The 20,987-nt window shown below is 39.4% G+C and overlaps 1 protein-coding gene across 2 annotated transcripts in view; it reads right to left on the reverse strand.

Moving 5' to 3' along the window:
- Positions 1-20,987, reverse strand: part of HYCC2 (hyccin PI4KA lipid kinase complex subunit 2) — a 56,541-nt gene that overhangs the window by 19,822 nt on the left and 15,732 nt on the right. Inside the window, exons 2-8 of one of the 2 annotated variants that reach the window (XM_083350745.1) lie at positions 11,180-11,342; positions 10,290-10,389; positions 7,567-7,645; positions 7,113-7,214; positions 1,350-1,529; positions 603-683; positions 288-403 (exon numbers count right to left, since the gene is read on the reverse strand). In XM_083350745.1, the coding sequence (XP_083206871.1) occupies positions 288-403; positions 603-683; positions 1,350-1,529; positions 7,113-7,214; positions 7,567-7,623 (536 nt within the window). In that variant the 5' untranslated portion in view covers positions 7,624-7,645; positions 10,290-10,389; positions 11,180-11,342. Of the gene's footprint in view, positions 1-287; positions 404-602; positions 684-1,349; positions 1,530-7,112; positions 7,215-7,566; positions 7,646-10,289; positions 10,631-11,179; positions 11,343-20,987 lie in introns of those variants that run through there. The other variant, XM_083350746.1, reaches the window with a different exon arrangement.

Here is a 20,987-nt window from a genome sequence, read left to right on the forward strand (position 1 = left end):
AACAAGAAAGGTCGTAAAACGGGGCAAACGCATTTAACAAATGTCTTACTGAACAACAGAAATGTTGGGCTCAACTGCCATCGTATGTCGAGGACTACCTGTATTTCAAAGGTGCCTATAAATCCAGATTATTAAAGAGTTTGGAAGGTACCCATTAGACTCTCCCTAATAGACAACTCTAATATTTCCTGCTCTATTCAACTACCTCACACTTCAAAGTCAAGAAACATTTATCTTTTAAAGATATTTGGACTGTTATGGTAAGATATACTACATCAGTTGCTTACCTGTTTTGTGCAGTGAATGTTTCTCTTTGAGGATGAAGGTCACTATAAACTACTCTGATGAGGTCATGCTGACACAGGGCTCCCTCAGTCAAAGCCATGGATCCAATGGTAGAGGGCTTAGGGATTATAAAATGGTGACAATGTTATTTAGGCATAATTTCAAGATACCACAAATAAAGTCTAACAAGAAGGAAGGTCTAATTATTGTACACAGTTTAGAAAGTCCAATTTAATTTGACAGCTTTCTCTTAGAAATAACTGTTACGCTCAAACTACTTTCTTATCAGAAGCCTAAGAATACGACTGTATTCTTACCTCGTGGTAAATTGAAGGTTTTGATAAGGAAGGGATAGTAAAAGATAAAATTTTATTATTCCCATCTTTGTCAGCAATTTCCTACAGTAATATAAAAACATTTGGAAAGGTAAGTTAATACATATAATTAAGTCATCTTAAAGCCAGCAAAATAAACATTCACAAACTAAGAGAATAATCTTTTAATGGAAGATGAAGACTTTGTTTTAACAACAGACCAGGATACAATTTGTAGAGCAGCGGGCTTTCCACAACTTTATTCCATTTTATTTTGTCGTTATGTTTAAAAACATACGGTGACTTACAGGAAACATTAACATACAAATCACATACAAAAATTGGTAAGTTAACCAGCAGAGTAATATTCTTTGAAACCTCATCAGAACAACCAGTCTGGCAACTCAGAAAAGGTAACTGTCCGTGAGATATCAAAAATGATCAGAGAGAGACAAATAGGCCTTTCTGAAGAAGACATCGTGCAAAGAAAGGCCTGGGATTTTCAGGGAGTAATGCTCAGAAGGAAGGGTTCAGTTTTATTTTACTCCTGAAAAGTCTGAAGCCTAGCCTGATCATTTTCCTGTTTTGCTTAATACTGAAAATCAACAAGAATTTATACTCTGTATTTTAAGGGCTGCTGTCAAATAGTGAGCATGTGATTTTATTTATGGTGACTAGCCTATGGCTTGTCCATGTTTTGAGCTGCATCGATTCAGAAGGTCAGTGCATTTTCATTGTAGTGCTACTTACCAAGTTGTAAATTCCTAGAAGTAGGGCTTCGATGCAACCATTGCTCTGCCTATCTTTGCTGGCAGTAAGACGCAAATAAACCCAGATGAGTTCTGGCAAGAACTGTAATGTGAACCTTTTGAGACGAACCTCAGAACTACGGTAAAGTTCAAACAGTTGGTGGCAGACAGGTTCCAGAAACTGGAGGAGACAAATAATATTTGTTGTGGTTTAATCACGGATGTCGATCAATGTTAATAATGGCACATTACCAAAAGAATCATTAGAGATGGAAAGGATCATTTAGGACATCAAATAGTAGTAGTAGTAGTATTTTATTCTGCCCTGTGAACTGCCCTGAGTCCTCAGGGAGAAGGGCGGTATATAAATATTATTAAATTAAATTAAAATTAAAAATTCAACCATCAGTAAGTGTAGAAATCTAAATTAAAGCATCCCACACAGAGAGCCATGTAGTTTTCTCCTGAACATATCTAATGAAAGATGGTCTACCAATTGTCTTAGTAAGCGATTCCACTGATGAACTGTGTTGTGATTCAGGGTCAGCCTGTGGGTTCGGCAGTTGGGTTGGATGACTCAGAGGAGGAGGGTGTTGAAGAGCTTGGTGAGGGGATTGGACAGCTTGATGAGAGCCCCCAGCAAGGCCCCTCTCATCTGGTCACGATGCAGACCCAGCTGTGTGAGCCTGACAGCGTGGATGAAGATGACCCACAGCTGGCCCTGTTCAAGGACGCCCGACGCAGGAGGCAGTCAGTCAGGAGTAAACAGAGGGAGGCAATGGGGCACCTCGGAAGGAGGCTCAGAGAGGCCACGCCCTGAACTGTATTTAAGGGGAATGTGTGGGAGGGCTGGTTTGCTGAAGGCAACCGCTTGGATTGTTCCTGCTTCTTAGCTCGTGTTTTATGGTTGGTGTCTTGTCTTGCTCTTGTTTTATGTGAATAAATTTGGCAGGCTTTATTCCAGCTTCTTGCCGTTTGTAAAGGGGTCATCCCTGCTTTTGCTGCAGGGCCGGTAGCAGGCTGGTACAGAACAAACTGCTCTTATACTGAGCATGTTTTTTGCCAAACCTTCACATCAAATGAACTTTTAAGAAGTCTTTCATTTGATGTCTTCAAGTATGAAATGACAGATTCTGACCAACTACTGCACTGCATTCTTTCAGGTATCTGAACTATTCTAATACATCCTATAACCTCATGTCTTGACTTCTCAAAGTTAACACACAGCATTTCCCTCAATCTCACTTACAAGACTTAATTTCTGGTCCATCATCATCATCATCCCTTTTTCTGACCTCTTCCAGTATGCCTAAATGTGTAGATGGGACTGATCACAGTATCAAAGCAAGATGTTTTCGGTGCTTTGGAAATTAATACTTTTGTTGGTTGTATTTTCCCTTCTTTTACAGCTATGCCACATTGTAGTCTATGACTCTGAGATGCAATGTGCACACGGAGGATCAGTGAATAGGAGTTTTGGCAACAGAGAGCTTTCCCAGGAAAAAGGGAGTAAATATCACTAAAGAGAGGACCAGATTAGAGACTGCATATTCCCCATTGGATGGGGAAGGAGGGGAGAATTTCAGGTTAACCATGCCTTAGAACAGGGGTGTCAAACTCAATTTCATTGAGGGCCGCATAATCATTGTGGTTGCCCTCGGGGGGCCGGGTGGGTATGGCCAGGGTGGGTGTGGCCTACTGGGTGGGCATGGCCAGCTCTACATCATTGGCATCAAGGGTGCCTATGGGGGCCTGGGCAGGAGTGAGACAGATCTGGGGATCTCTGGCAGAAGGAGGGTCTCTGGGCCAGGGCCAAGGCAGCAGGGACCGTTCCCTCACTGTTTCCAGGATGGCTTCAGGGGCCACATGAAACCACTTCGCGGGCCGGATCTGGCCCCCGGGCCTTGTGTTTGACATGTCTGCCTTAGAATCTCTCAGCATAAATCTAGTAGGTTAGCAGGTTATAGCTTTAGTTTGGCAAGACTCTGTCCATTAGATGTATGCAATAAAGGATTGACTCGACTGGATTTTACTGTCATTTTTGGCTTTGGACCTGACTGACTCTGATTATACCGTTTATATAGTTTGCTTCTGCCAATATAGTTTATAGTAAACTATAATGCTAAGACTTCAGAATATCATTATCAAGCCAGGTATCCCCATTAATTAAAGAATTCTGCATCTGTCTATGTTAAATTTCAGTCTCTTCAGATTACTTGTCTGAACCATCACAAGTATTCTGAATTTTATTTCTGGTACACTGTCAATGATTATATAATAAAAAAACTAAACAAAAGTTCCTGTTTTCAGCTAACTCATCCAATTTTGTGTCATCAACCAACCTGATAAGCATTCTTTCCACCTCTTTAATCAAGTTAAAAAATAAGAAGTGTGTCAAATCCAGCAAATAAACTTTGAGGAATCTCATTTAATATTTCCCATCTAGTTTGCTGAAGAAGTGTTGATCAATATTTTTGGATACACTTTTTGAACTAGTTATGTTATGTTCTTGAGCTAGCTTACTGTTGTGCCATGTTTAACCTAAATTTAATTAAGATTATTGATCTGAATGTTAAGGGATACTTTAACATATTATTATTACCTGCAATTAAGATATCCACGTATTCCCACCATTTAGTAAAGACGTTATCCAATAAAAATGAGGCATTAATTTAATAGAACTTTTTGGGGAAAAATTTCTGCTGACTTCCAATTAAAACTTGCATTGTTTTCAAAGTATTTAGAGCAGTGCTTTTCAACCTTTTCACAGATTGTACCACTTTTAAGATATGGCAATATTCGAGTACCACCAGTCGCCTAGCAAGGTTTTGAAAACTTAATGACCAAAAAAAAGAAAAAAGAAAAAAGTAAAAAGTGATAAAGTATAGGTTGCTTGGTGACTGCTTGAAGTTACAATGGCACTGAAAAAAGTGATTTATGACCATTTTGCACACTTATGACCATTGCAGCATCCCCAGGGTCACATGATTTATATTCGGATGCTTGGCAACTGATTCATATTTATGATGGTTTCAGTGTTTCAGGGTCACGTGATCTCCTTTTGCATCCTTCTGACAAGCAAAGTCAGTGAAGCAAATATTCACTTAACAAGCTTGCTACTAATTTAACACCTGCAGTGATTCACTTAACAAGTGTGGCAAGAAAAATCATAAAATGAGACAAAACTCATTTAACAAATTTCTCGCTTACCAACATAAATTTTGGGCTCAATTGTGGTCGTAGGTTGAGGACTATTGTACACCCACTTACCACACTTTTAATGGGAAACCTGTGCCTGTTTCTCTGACATTAACCTTTGCACTGTTCTATCCCCTTCTCTCCCTTTGCTTTTCTCAAAGAAGCCTCTCCTCTTCTCCGTCTCTTTCTCTGTCATCTTTTTTTTTCTTTCCCTTTCCCACCAATATCTCCTCTTTTTATATCTTCTCCTCTGTTCCCTCCTCCTCCTCCTCTTCTCTTTGATGCAGCTCCAGCTGACTCCTCTTCTGTACTCTGCTCCGTCTTCCTTTCTCCATCCCCTTCTCTTTCCCTGTTGTCTTTTTTTCTATCCCTTTCCCGCCAAAAACCTCCTCCTTTTATATCCTCTCCTCTCTCTGACCTCCTCCTCCTCCTCCTTTTCTCTTCTGGGGCTGCTGGAAGTACCAATCAGCATGTGGCCGCGGGCGCCAATCCTGCGGCTTCCGTAGAGCCCCGACAGCCGTGCACTGCAGCTGACTCTCCCTCAGGCTTGTGCGGTAGTGCCGCCGCTTCAGCTCGTTCCCCTCCCCCACTACACTTGTATAGGATGGTCGCATACCAGCTGCCAAAGTACCACCAACGGCACTCATACCATTGGATGAGAAGCCCTGATTTAGAGATATATTGCTTTATGATGTACTACAGAATATTCCGAACTATCAATGTCTGTTTTAACTAGTTTGTAAGAACTGGCACTTTACTGATACGCCAGGATTTCTCAAAAGACGATATACAGTACTCGGCTGGAACACTACCAAGTTTCTTTTATACTCTGGGATGCAATTTATCCGACTCATTCAAAATGGATACAGTACTGTATTTCCTGATCATTTTATTACCAGCCTCAAGGTGCAATTGTATCCCTTTGTCCTACTCTTATACAGCCTACAGATTTGTCAGAAAAGATTTTGACCCTTTATTACTTGTTAACATTTTGTTTTGTATCAAATAAATTGTTCATTAAATTGCTTTTACCAGGCTATTTTATAAAATCACTTTAAAAAGCCTGATAAAAAAGGAAATAGACTGAAAACTAAAATCTACCAAGTCTTACAAGAAGCAAAAGTAACTCAGGTCAGTAAATACACTTGAAATAAAATTATCTTTTCTAATACATCTATTTTTATTTCCGACTGTACTTACATTGTATATCTTTCTTACAACCTTATAAAGATTCTAGCAGATTACAACCATCACATTTAACTTCTTAAGAGATACAATAAAACAGAACAATACAATGCTAAGTTCATTTTAAAAACTAAACGGGATTTTAAAAGTCTGCTTTCAAAGTCGCATGTTGAAGAGTGTTTTAACATAGAAGTCGGGTCAACCATCCAACCAAAAAGCAATGGAACAAAGAGCAGATTGGCATAAGATTGCTGTAGAAAAGTTTGACTCATTAGAGCAGGTGTGTCAAACTGCCAGCCCACGGGCCGGACGCATCATAACGAAACTGCGCCCACCCCATTGCCGGCAATGGGGAGAAAGCTCCGATACGTCACACAACGTCACATGACGTCGCGAGTTTGACATGCCTGCCTTAGAGTAAAAGATTCCTACAAGCAACACATGAATTCTTAAGAACTTGGCTCATGTAATTTTGTAATTTATATGCCTACTCCAGGCAGCTTGGGTTCTCCACTTCTTCTATTTCTCACAGGAAGATCATGCTTTATGAAAGGAGACAGGCCAATGTGCCGATAGGATATCTGGGATACTAATGAGCCAATGATGCCCACCAGGAAGAAATCCAGAAAGAAACAACCTTAAAAATACAACAGCAAGAAGAGGCTAGACAATCATTGCCAGATTGCCTTGGACACTTCATATAGATGGTTAGGTCTGCTAAGAGCAAAAGCAGAGCCCCAGGACCTGAATCCTGCACATGGCCTGGTCCTGGGGCCAGAAGCTCAATCAGGACCACGTGTATCCAGGCAGGATAGGAATGAGACCCTCCCTCTTCCCAGGTTGCACACAACACCCAAGAGGTCATGCTTGACTCTTTGAGAATCCTTGACCAAGAGAATTACACTTCATTTTTCCAAGCATTGAAAAAACATGCTTAGGAAGGGGAAGTTGCATTTTTCCTTTAAAAACAGGCCAAAGACCATGAGCATATTTTCCACGGCTATTCTGAAATATTTTTATTTATTTATTTATTTATTTTAATTCCATTTATATCCCGCCCTTCTCCGAAGACTCAGGGCGGCTTACAATCTTAGCAGTAGCCTTCATTCTATGTATATGCCTGCTTATTAGGGCTTTCACACACCCCCAAGCGGCATTATTACAAAGTCAGCTTAATTGCCCCCAACAATCTGGGTCCTCATTTTACCTACCTCGGAAGGATGGAAGGCTGAGTCAACCTTGAGCCTGGTGGGATGCGAACCTGCACTAATTGCAGGCAGCTGGTGTTACTTAAGGAGGCATTAGCCCATTGCTCCACCAAGGCTCCTTGCAGGTTCCATAATCTAATGACAAATTTCCATCCAATCACATTGTTTCATACCTCATTATTTGGATCTTGAACAACTTTATAAAGAGCTGGCACTAATATTTTCTTCCGATGAAGCGTTGCTGCATAATTGGAAATCTGCATTTCAGGTAATGCCTAAGGAAAAAAAAGAAGCAAGAAGAACATGTTTCATATCAAGATTGGTTTGAATTTTCTTATCATGGTTCATTGAGCAAGCTGCAGTGACCCAAATTACATCGATGAGATTCATACATCACACTAAGCAAAAAGCAAAACAAAAGCAATCCATATTTTGGCTTAGTGTTATATGTACTCTGGACCACCACTGCAAGCTAAGAAAGAAAACATATCTATAAATCCTCAGCAAGCTATTGCAAAGAAAGAAATGGGGGCAGAGTCATTGACAGTGACATCACACAAAATTTCTTCAGATCTGGCAGCCAAACATAGAAGTTATTAAAACATATTCACCTTTTAAAATTCTCACCTTGAATTCTGATAGCCATTCCTCTACCACACCACGTTCTGATCCAAGCATTTTCATAAGACTTCTATTGTTTTATTACCTTTGAAGAGGAGGTATATTAAAAGGGAACAACTTTAGTGTCTCAGTTATGTAATTTTATCTCTGAAAGTTCATATATTCATCATCCCATTGCTCAACATTTTAGCTGGTGTTACACTTTTAAATGGTCCTGGGGCAGAAAGGGGGAACAGCAAAAGAGTGCCTGTATCAACAGATATTCACAGTGCAGTCCATAGTCTCTTTCCAAATGCGGTACCAAGAAAAGTTGGTCAGACAAAACTGAACTGTATCATGGAAAAAAAATCTTCTAACAGTAAATCTTATAATAAATCTGGGTATAATGGATTCATACAAAAGATGGTACAAAGGCTTCATAAATATAGTTTGAATTTGAATTCAAGAACCTTTATTTGCAGGTGAGCAGTTATAAAACATCTATTAAATAAATTACGAGTATGAAAAATATACATTTAGAAAGACTAGAAAGGAAATTAAACAATAAAAGAATGTTCTGTCATAATATTGACTTCTCAAATCCATTGTTTATTTTATTTTTATACTTAACCACCAGTCAATCCAATATTTAAACTGAAGCAAATTATAAAGTTTTGCAATTATGCTATCTAAGTGTTCTGACTTTTTGGGAGAAGTAAGTGTTAGGTAAGCTTACACCTAGAGTCTAAAAGATTACAAGTGGAACAATTGTGGAAATTAATTCAACACTAAGGTAAATGGAAATAATTGCTAGAGGTTAAAATAGAATGAGTGCAGTGCTAAAGACTAATATTAGTGCACTAACAACAGAGAACATTTTTGGCCATTTTCTCACTAATGGTTTATAGCATCTTTATATCCAGCCATCACTAAATGGGATCAAGTCTAATCTCAATACTATTATTTCAACAAAATAGTAGTTGGATGACTCTTAAAGATGCCATAAGTTGTTAATGGAGAAATGACTTTATAATATATATGCACTAAAAGTAGAAACAGAGGTTAATTAATTGGAAATCCAAAGATCAATAATTCAGAAAAAGCTTCAATAATTTACAAACCTTCAATTTAGCAAGATTATTGCTAAACCTATTGTTTTTGTGGTATAATTGTTTTATAATACAAATGACATTTACAAGAGCCTGATTTATTTTTCAACTACAGCTGAAGGAGATATAATATTGTGTTTATATTTGTTTATGCTATTCTGATACATCTACTAATTTAATAAAAAACAATTTAACAAAAGGAAATAATATACCAAGAATATAGAATTAGCTAAGATAAAATTATTTTCATGGCACATTATTCTGATTTAAACAACCTTGGGTTAAGATCCATTAAATTATGTTTGCCCGCAACCATAAATCCTTCAAGTGAAGGCTTAGCCTTTAACATATATGTACATTCATGTAAAATTACAGTACAATACATATATTTAAGAGGAAAAAATTCTGTAAATTCTCCAACTTTACAGGTTACTGGTTTATTCAACATTTAGTACTGAATCATTCCATTTCTTCAGCTTCTTGATATGTGGAAGAAAAAACATGTTAATCTGAACATACTGTTTGCTATCCAGCCAAATTCCAGATATGTGAACCAGTTCTCAAAAGACTGCTGTCCTAGCTGAGTATTCTGTTCGTGTATCTATAAATGTGATTGGAAAAGGCTGCTCAACTTTGTCCTGATAAAACTACTGTATTTACATTCTATTTAATCTTTATCTTAAATCTTCTTCTTTTTAAAATAACAGTTTTCATACTGATTCTGCTTACCAGAGTATCAAACAATGATAGTTTTAAGGGAGTAGGCTGCACAAGTAGATAAAAGTTTTAGCAAAATAGGGTAAACCTATCTCAATATTAAATAAGCTTCTCAGTTGGTAATAACTGGGAGAGTGCATGGCATTTTCCTTGTTGTTTGGACTATATTGTTGGCTGTGGGGAGTAACAGGAAGATCTGTTATATGCTGATGGCAGTTTATGTTATTGAAAAATTTCCCATTCTCCTAAACTTCCCTAATCCAACTTACCCTCAAATTTCCTAAATCCATAAATGTTTATGCATACCTCTCATTGTTTGGCAACAACATAAATTACGCGCAACACATAAATACTATCAATTAAATCATCTAATGGCATTGGTAGGACAAATCCAGTAAAGAGGAATCAAATAGTATTTGATCACCTAGTTTTGAATACTTTTTAAGAAAAGAAAGCTGTAGGGTATTTGCCTTATCACAAAGAGATTGCCATTGTGGAGTCCTTGATGTTCCTTGAGCTTGGTTATTTAGGATATTGTTTAGTGACTGATTATTTGCCTGGTGTTAATACTCAGGATTAACAATTCCTTAATCAAGGACCTACCAAATTAGACAATCAATCAATGAACAATAGCCTAATCAAGGAACTACCAAGAAGAAAACAATTTTCCCATTAACACTGAAAGGGCAATCTGCTATACATTAACAGAGAACAAACTTTACTTCCTTCTAGCAGTGAAGATGTTGCCTAGTTAGGAAATGAAACGTCTGCAGGTAAAAAAAAAAAACCCAAGCTCAGAGAGCACCAAGGAGATCACAATTCAGCCTTGAGCTATATATATTCTCTTCTATTGGTACTAAGTTGTCATTGTTTAGCTCCTCTTTAAAATACATTTTAACAATTTAAAAAAATGTTACAGTCTACCTCTATTTGGATAAATTAGTTTTCTAATTGAACTGGTGGATGAATGCTGCCATTTCCCAGTCTGGAATACATTTGATAGTGCTTCATCAAATCATGGAAACTGTCAGAAACAAAAACATGAAAACAAACACATTTTTAAAAATGAGCAAAAGTTAAAGAAAACTATGCTACTTTTGGCTTTCAAATTCTACAGACTTGAAGTTCAAGCATATATAATACCATAACATTATTTTTTTTAAAAAAAGACAGGGATAAATAGAACTCTCTAGTGTAGTGGTTCTCAACCTTTTCTTCACCATGGACCCCTCTTTAAATACCTTTTTGTGGCCATGGACCACCTAACTCAAGATTTAAATCATATCATTTCTTCAAGCCTTTGTGGACCCCCTGTGACATTGCAGAGCCCCAGGGGTCCCCAGACCACAGGTTGAGAAACACTGCTCTAGCCCATAGGTGTCCAACTTTTTAGCTTGCCTGGGCTGCATTGAGTGAAAAGGAATTGTCTTGTACTACATACAAAATATATAATTAATGTATATAAATTATATAATAATGTTGAAAGTTTATGATGCTCTGGGGTCACATTACTAGCTATCCTGTACCACATGCAGCCTATGGGCTGCGGGTTGAACATACCTGCTCTAGCCCAAAGGCAAATCACTCATATGGCATCTCCCAATAGTGCATTAGGCAGAGAAAAAGAAGAGGGTCACATATCTACTTGTTCCCTGCTGCTGGTCCAACAAAGAGAAAAAGAAGGTCAATACCAAGCACTGGAGAAGAGACCTAGGAAAACAGCCTAGTTTTAAATACCGGTAAAACCAAAGAAATCATTGTCGATTTCAGAAAAGGCAGGCACAGCCACACTTCTCTGTGCATTAATGATTCACCTGTGGGGATGGTTACCAGCATCAAATTCCTGGGTGTGCAGCTAACGAGTAGGCTGGCTTGGTCGCTCAATAGTGAGTGACTGGTGAAGCGGGCACAGCAGTGCCTGCACTTTCTGTGTCGCATGAGAAAAGCACATCTTCCTTCCCCTGTCCTGACCACTTTCTAAAGGGGGACAATCGAGAGCATCCTGTCATACAGCATCACAGTCTGGTTTGGAAGCATCACTGCTTCAGATGGGAAAGCGATGCAGAGAGTGGTGAGGATGGCCAAAAAGATCATTAGCAGTTCCCTCCTTCCCATCCAGGACATAGCACAGAAGCGTTGCTTGAGCAGGGTCCGTAAGATTATCTGGGACACTACACATCCTCTTCACAACCTGTTTTCCTTGTTACCTTCTGGGAGGAGGCTCCGTGGTATCCACAGCAGAACATCCAGATTGTCACAGTTATCTTCCATACAGTATTAACCTTGTGAACTCTAAAGCTTCTTCCTTCCGTTATGTATTCAAGATGGACAGTGATTAATATGTATATGTTGCTTATATGTAAGGGTGTAGATCTATACATTTGTTGTATATAGTATGTTTAAATGTCTGTTATGTATGTGTACACTTTGAGAGCAAGCAACTAAATTTCATTTTTAATGTGCCATTGTGCCCATAGTAAAAAAATAACAATAAAGGTTATCTATCTATCTATCTCAGGGACGCGGTGGCTCAGTGGGTTAAGACGCTGAGCTTGTCGATCAGAAGGTCGGCGGTTTGGCGGGTCGAATCCCGAGTGCCGTGTAGCAGAGTGAGCGCCTGTTACTCGTCCCAGCTTCTGCCAACCTAGCAGTTCGAAAGCACGTAAAAATGCAAGTAGGAAAATAGGGACCCCCTACGGTGGGAAGATAACAGCATTCTGTGCACCTTTGGCGTCTAGTCATGCCAGCCACATGACCACAGAGACGTCCTCGGACAAGCGCTGGATTTTCGGCTTTGAAACAGAGATGAGCACCGGCCCCTAGAGTTGGAAACGACTAGCACGCATGTGCAGGGGAACCTTTACCTTTACTTTACCTTATCTATCTATCTATCTACCTACCTACCTACCTACCTACCTACCTTGTGTGTTTCACCCACTCTCTGCCCATCTTCCAGGTCATTGGACCGATTTGAAGAGGAAGAGGTAACTGGCAGAAATAGTGGTGGTACTGTCACTAGTTGCAATAACATCTGACTTTGGAGTGGAGGACAAAGTATGTAATGGGACAGCAATTCCTATTTCTCCCATGCTCCCTCTTTCTGCACCACTCCTTTTCTACAGCCTCTGTTTGGGCCTCCTCTACAAATTTAGGTTTTGTGAAGGGCAAGAGACATTGATCCAAGGGGAGCCAAGAGGCCCAAGGCAGTTGTTCTCCCCACCCTGGTATATAGCATGTATTAGAGACTGAAGCCCCTTTACTGAACTTCTAAGATTACAGAGAACATTGATTTGTCATAAAGCTAAGAAATAAATTTTAATTTCCTGTTGCAAGCACAGAGGAAAAAAGACATTTTACAATCAATTGTAAGGAGCTTATGCAACTTTCGACAATCAAAAAACTTTTATACAAATTAACATTTGGCGTAGTTATACCTAATTGGTGAACATACCTAATGCTCTTTCTTCCTCCTATTTTTCCCCACAACAACCCTGTGAGGTGGGTTGGGCTGAGAGACAGTGACTGGCCCAAGGCCACCCAGCTGGCTTTCATGCCTAAGGTGGGACTAGAACTCACAGTCTCCTGGTTTCTAACCTGGTGTCTTAGACACTACAAATAATGCTCCACAACAATATACTTGCAATTTATTCCAGATATGAGCATTTGAACCTTTAGACTCCCTAATCTAACATGATTGTCATTTACATTTTTCTATGTTTGTATAAAAGTACAACCGGATACCAGTTGGCATGTGCAGACAGTTCTCAACTTATGATCACAATTGAGACTAGAATGTCTTTGTCTAACAAGACGGTTAAATGAGTCAAGACCAATTTTACGACCTCTTCTGCCATGGTTATTAAGCAAATTTACTAGAGTTGTTAAGTGAATCTGACCTCCCCCACCCCATCGACTTTGCTTGTTGGAAGCTGTCTGGGAAAGTCGGGCACGATCGCACGATCCCAGGACACTGCCACCATCATAAATACTTTCTGATTGTCAATGGAACATAATACAACTGCATACAAACAAGTGATCTTTTAGTACACAGGTCTCCAACCTTTCCGGTCTCGCAGACCGGAGGGAAGGAAAATGGCTTCAAAATTGGTGCACACGCATGCGCGCACGGGACCACGCACATTGGCGCAGCATTAGCAGTCCCGTTCACACATGCAGCATGTGCTGGCACTGTGGCGGCTAGTGGGTTGTTCGTGGAGGTGCGAACGGGTTGTGCAAACCACCTGGGCTTGCGGCACACGCGCAAACGGGGACACTACCGCAAGTAGGGGGAATGCACGCCCATGCGTGCGCGCACCAGCTGGCCATAGGTTGGGGATCCCTGTTTTAGTATGATGCCAGGATACATTTAGGTAAACTGATGTAAAGCAAACTTAAGCTTAATCTATGTTCGTTATAAATTCTACTGTGTTCAATGTGCATTATTTGCGCCTATAGGCTATATGCAGGTTTTCATGAAATATTCAAGGTAGAATAATATATCTCAGGACATATCATAGCTTCATAGAAGTGTGGAGCATTGATAATCACTGTCTTAAAGCTCAATACATTTTATTTACTTGAAATAGTTTAATTTTTAAAATGTCCAACATATTCTTTATTGGAGAAAAAATGAAGATCTCTTTAATCTAATATGTCCCTATTCACAGGTTACCCACTTAAAGAATAATAGTTTTTTAAACTGAAGATAACATTAATGAAGCTGTTTCTACTGTTGATATATAAACAGTTACAAAAGGAAATGCCATCATGATGGCAGTATGATAAACCTGTTTGGATATTATGTTATCAATGGGGAAATATAAGTGTCTTGCAGGTCCCTATAAAAAAAACCACAAGTTTCAATTTCCGTCTCATCACGAAGACATAATAGTTCTTCAGATACCTTACAGAATCCCTTCCAAAAAATAGAACAGAGGGGGCTTCCTGTTTGCACACACAGCACTAGTGGACGTGCAAGAAGAGCCCTCTCCCCGCCATCCGATCTTTCTTCCTTGGAAGACTCTGAAAAGGGTCGAAAGTCGCCTCTCAAATACAGTACGTTGAGAACCTAGCCAACCAAATAATAACTATAACACCTGTCATCACCTCTTACCTAAGCCAGATGGAATTGGAAGAAGAAGAAGACCAGACTGAACTAATGACAACTATACCACACCAAACATCGAGAATTGATCTATTAAAGCAACATCATTGATTGCAAAGGGGACACTTTCTTTGCAAAACTGACAATTGGATCATCTCCCTGGATTCAAACAATGTGTGTAGGAAGAAAGGGAGACGCATTTGAGAATCTACAAAACACTGATACGGAAGCCTGATTGGCACAAAAAGAAGGCGAGAGTTAAATTTAAAAAATTGGATTTGTCTTTCTGTTGGGACTTGTAATGACAGAGCTTACAATTTCTTTTAATGGGCTAAGGGGAACCTTTAAAAGATATAAACTGATTCTATACTTAGGTTTCAGATTTTTAAGGGAAAGCAAAATTAGCTATCAGAACATACTTTGAATTATATTATAGAATTTGGAATGATATAATAAAAACATTTTAATAATTGATGAACTATTAAGATGATAAATAGAATATATTTGTTGTAATGATTGAGCTTAAAATTTATCTTAATGGGCTAAGGGGAACCTTTAAAAGATAAACTGTTTATATATTTAACTTCTAGACTTCTAAGGGAAAGGAAAGTTAGCTATTAGAATTGATTTATATTATAGAATCTGGAAAGATACAACAAAAGATATTTTTTCAATAATTGGTGAACTATTAAGATGATAAACAGAATTTATAAAATAAGAATGCACTGAAATGAACAATGTATGTATTTTAGACAGGATAATTACTATATAATGAAATGGGGGAAATGGGGGTTACCTGAAATTTAAGTTTTCTTCTATATATTACAGGCTACTTTGAAATATTCTATTGCAATTAGGTAAAATTCAAAAACAGGACATGGATATGTATTAGTGAAAATATATTGAAAATTGTTCTAATTGATTGTGTCACAATTAGAAATGTGTTAATTTGATTAATTTGATTATGTTATAACTAAGGGAATCAGAGAGGGAATTCTCGTTGATCTAACTTGAGCTATCTACAAATGATTTTGTTATTTGCTATTGTTTACTTTTAACTACCCAACCACCGTATTGCTTCATAAATACCTGGATGTAAAATTAAAAAATTAATAAAACTTGTATCAAAAAATAGAACAGGGGGCATTACAATGGGCAAATGTAAAAGCTTTCCTAGTGTTTTTAGGGGCAATATTATATAGGTAATCAGCAGGTATAATACTTTTTCCTGACTTCACTAGGATAAGCTACAATCACACCTCGCTGAGATAATTTGTAAGGTACGTTGCTTGAAGATACTTAGGTCTGATCAAATTCCATTGAAAGCCAGAATGGTTTATGGCAGGGGTGTCAAACTGCCGGCCCATGGGCCGGATGCATCATCGGGAAACCACACGCAACCCATTGCCAGAAATGGCGAAAAAGCTCTGATACATTGCACAACATCACGTGATGTTGCGAGTTTGACATGTCTGGTTTATTGATCACCATGTAGTTTCCATCAAAAGGTCTGGAATTTATTTTGAAGAATCAAAAAACACAAGATAGTTTGCATTAGTCTGAGCCAGTAAAAAACATAGGCTACCTAAGCATGAATTTTAATTGGGACCATTCTAACTTTAATTAAGAGACAGAGTAAGGAACCAAAACAAGTTCCTTGAGAAGTTTGACTTCTCAAGGTTCTCATGATTCTAAATTCTTATATGCACATATTTAGAAGCCGTAAGACAGCTGTACTATTACTCTAGTCTCAAATACTTTTACTCTACCAGATATATGATTACCTTATATCTTTTAAAAGACTTAGGATGGGGCTACTCTTTTTTTGACCTTCTCTTCCCAGTGATTAAAATTGGGGGTTCCATGAGCCAGTGGCATGGAGAACAATTTCAATGAATTTGGAAGCCCGAACCTGTTTAAAATTGTTCCCATCCATTTTCCACCTTTATCAAAAATGTGCATAAAACATTTAGCTAATAATATACTATAACTAGATAATAAGTCATTCATTTACTGGGTTCTGCCCAAAGCAATGTGGATACATGTTGTACATGAATGCCAATTTTTCTCTTATACCAGGCTCCCACCAATAATTCAAGATATGAATGCATAGGTTAAGCTTTAAAATTAAAACTGGTCTGTTGACTTTTTCTTCTCGTTATCTATTGATTTTTATTGGTATCCTACAGCAGAGGTCCCCAACCTTTTGGGCACAAGGGACTGCTTCCATGGAGAGGTTTTTCTGTGGACCAGAGGGTGCGTAGTTTTGTGTGCTGCCTGCATCTTATGGATGGGGCTTTGCTTGTTTGTGCTGCCTGGTTGCTGGCATGCTGCAGCCCAGTACTGGTCCACGGACCGGGGGTTGGTGACCCTTGTCCTACAGATTGAAAAAAATGCCAATTTCCTCAATCAGAACTAACCAGATTGTGTTGGACTCCAACTTCTATCATCTTCATACAACACAGCAGGCAACATGTTCATCAGGAGATTATGAAAGTTTTAAAACATCTGGAAGATACTAAATTGGAGAAGGTTAAACTAATACATCCTATTTTAGGAACAGCTATATGATAAAGCATCATTCTCATTTATGCCAGCAGCTATATAGAACAATGTATATATAGCTCTGTAAGTCCAGCTAAAATAGTCGTCATTGGCCTTCTTACCTTGTCATTTAAATATTGTCATAAAATATGTACAGGAAAAGATGTCTGAATATGATAGGGCCTGTCATGTCATCAGTCACTATTATTTTAGCAAGTATATTCAAAATGCAGCTAAGACATAGAAGAACACTATCTTATAAAAATACATGATAAAAGCTAATGGTAATTGTAAGCAACATCCCAATAGCTGCAGAAGTTTATATTGAAAAACATTTTTAAAAACAAGAAATTTTTGTTTTTAAGAAATCAAAACTATCTGAATAGCTACTGGACAGAAGGGAAGTGCCACAATGTAACTGAAATTAAAATAGCTACAGAGGTCCATAATTAGCATATCTATTCTATCATGCATTATTCATATAAGATAATAAATATTACAGGAGCTTCAGTTTGATTATTATCTATTTCAGTTTTCCCTAACTTGAACTCCACCCTATTGCTAGGGATGATGGGAGTTGCAACCTAAAACATTTGGAAGGCTCCAAGTTGGAGAAACCTGTTCTATACAAAAAAAAGTGCATGGGAGGGAGGGAAATCCTATTTACTGACTTGCAACAGCATATTGCACATTAAATACAACAACATCTAAATATCTCATGCTTTATATATATATACTGTATAAAATGGGACTGTATCTCTGATGAACCCATGATTAATCATACTATGTTGATATCAAAATAGCAAGCCACTACTTTATTTTGAGGTACTCTTCTTTCACAATTGGAATTCACCGGTGATATACACATACTTTTATAATTCTATGTTATGAATCCATTTACTTATCCTCAACACTACGCAAGGTGAACTAGTATAGCTACATTAAGTTCAAATGAAGCACTATTTCCATCGTTATGGTACAGAAAAATGAATATAAACTGAATATCCAGGTTTAATACAAGCAGTGTTGACAAGCATAGTAATGCTGGGAAGCAGAACAAAATAAATAAGGTACAATGGCATTACAATATACAAAAGAAAAGAAACAACTCACAGATCAACTCAGTGCAATCCAAGAATCATTTTAGGTGTTTTGTCTTCAGAACAGATTTCTTTACCTTTTTAGATGTTCTCACCACCAGTTTCCCTAGAAACAACATTATGTAGTCACCCTACATTAAACCTGAAGCACTCTCATCTACTAAGCGATAACTCAACCAACGCAAAACAAGACAAATTACCAATCCATCTTTCGTCAGCTCCTAGAACAGAATCAGCTCTGGTTACATTAAACTGAATGTTGCCTCAGCAGGCTTTATGATTCTCATACTTAACATTTTCCAAGATTTATTCTTATTTGCAGATAGAAGGATTTTTACCCACCCAAGTTCATTTACTCAGTTACATCAAGCCTGTTGAGATGATACTTTAAAACAGGACCTAAAAATAATTTTTCTCCAATTTTCCCATCAGTTTCTTTTTCAGATATGTATATTGATATGTACAGTTTCATATCTTAAAAGCATATACCGTACTTTGTTGGTCTCCTAAAGCTTCATAGAGCTGCGGATGTGGAAAAAGAGAGGCCATGGTATTCTTCCTATTGAATCCTCACTATCCTTTTGTAGCCTCTCCCTGTAAAGCAGACATGTCAAATGCAAGGCCCGTGGGCTGGATCCGGCCCGCGAAGCCATCCTGGAAACAGTGAGGGAACGACCCCCGCTGCCTTGACCCTGGCTGACCAGCAGCCAATGTACAATTTTGTGGTGGCCATCTATGCTGAAACGCATTCAGTCTTAGCTCTACAAGGCTGTCTGGAAACAGTGAGGGACCAGCCCCTGCCACGTAAGCCCGGCTCCCTGGGCGCGTGCTGGGCAGGGGTCACCCTTTGTGAGGAATGAATAAATGCACCATCGCTTGGAAGTGGCCAACAAATGCCACTCGCCTAGTTCACATATCTGGCTTGATGGGCTCTGGGGGAGGGGTTTCTGCAGGCAGCGGGGCACTCTCATCACAGCCCCGAGAGGCTGAGCCAGGCAGCGTGAATCCAAAAACAAGCATGACACTGCCGAGCTCCCAGCCTGCCTGGTTTCAGCAGGCAGCGAGGCGCTCTCCTCACAGCGCCAAGAGCTGAGCCGGGTGGCGTGAATCTGATAAGAAGTGCAATGCTGCCTAGCCCCCAGCCTGCCCAGTTTCGGCAGGCAACAAGGTTCAAAGCTGGAGAGCTTCGCACCACCCGGCTCAGCCTCTTGGCGCAGTGAGGAAAGCGCCCTGATGCCTGCCGAAACCGGGCAGGCTGGGGGCTGGGCAGCGTCGTGCTTCTTTTTGGATTCACGCCGCCCAGCTCAGCCTCTTGGCTGTATGAGGAAAGCGCCCTGCTGCCTGCCAAAATCGGGCAGGCTGGGCAACAGCGTGCTTCTTTTGGGATTTGCACCGCCCGGCTCAGCCTCTTGGCACATTGAGGAGATTGCCCTGCTGCCTGCCGAAATCGGGCAGGCTGGGGGCTGGGTGGCGTCGCGCTTCTTTTTGGATTTGCACTGCTTGGCTCAGCCTCTTGGCACACTGAGGAGATTGCCCTGCTGCCTGCTGAAACCAGGCAGGCTGGGGGGCTGGGTGGCATAGCACATAGCACATCGCCACAAACATCACGTGGGTACTAGTGACCCATGTGCGCATGCGTGCGGGGACCAGCAGCCCATTTACATGGGCACCAGTGGCCTGTTTGTGCACGCACATGTGCACCAGTGCACTGCCACATGTGCATGTGGTGTGCTTGCACATGCACACAATGTACACCACCATCATGTGCACGTGCACATTTCCCTGCTCCTCCCTTTCCTTCTGGGCCACTAAGCTGGAAAGGATGGGGAGCTCTGTTCTACAGTAGTTTTTTAAAAAGTTTTAAAATGAGTACATTTATTTTAAAATACTGGCATAAAATAAACTTAATCAAAAGTATCAATCTCTTTAAAAATGTCTTCCTTTTTTTAAAATAACTTCAAAGTCATAATATCTTCAGGAGTCAATTTTACGAATGCATGTTTGCCATTGTTATTCTGCAATCAAATTATGGACCCTTTCCACCATAAAGGAATTCTTATTACCTGCTCAATTTTTAAAGGAGCCTAAACTAATAGCAAAAACTGATCAAAACATAAAGAAATAACAAAAGACTATCAAATGCAAGACCAGGGGTGCTCGCATCCCCTGGAGGTGTGAGAAGAGATTCCAGGGGATGCGAAAACTTGGGTTTTGAAAATTATAGTGTATATGCATAATTTGTTGCCACTATTTCAAACTTTTGTAAGGGGTGCAAGAATATATCAGAAGCGTTCTAGGGGTGCGGGGTATAGAAAAGGTTGGGAGCCGCTGTGCTAGACAAACACTTTTAACTTTGTTGTAATGTCTGTCCTTACATCAACTGAGAATCTTTTACAGAAGTCCTTCCCACATTTGGCTTTGAATTATTGCTGGACTACATCACCGCTAAGCACCATAAGCATTGGACAGAGACTGCATTCATTCCTGAAGATCCACAGCTAGGAAAATATTTTCAGTACTTCCTGCAGAGGGCAAAAAAGCAAACTTTTCTTGTTAAAGGATGAACTTCTGTCTTTAATATTAAAAATCTACTGAATTACTGAAGAGCTAACTACAATTGTTGTTAGTTGCGAAGTCATGTCCCACCCATCACGACCCTATGGACAACGTTCCTCCAGGCCTTCCTGTCCCCTACCATCTTCTTGAGTCCATTTAAGCTCATGCCTACTGCTTCAGTCACTCCATCCAGCCACCTCATTCTCTGTCGTCCCCTTCTTCTCTTGCCCTCAATCTTTCCCAGCATTAGGCTCTTCTCCAGTGAGTCCTTCCTTCTCATTAGGTGGCCAAAGTAACTAACTACAATACTACGTAATA

This window comes from Vipera ursinii (genome assembly GCF_947247035.1).
Source record: "Vipera ursinii genome assembly, chromosome: 1".
Taxonomy (NCBI): Eukaryota; Metazoa; Chordata; class Lepidosauria; order Squamata; family Viperidae; genus Vipera; species Vipera ursinii.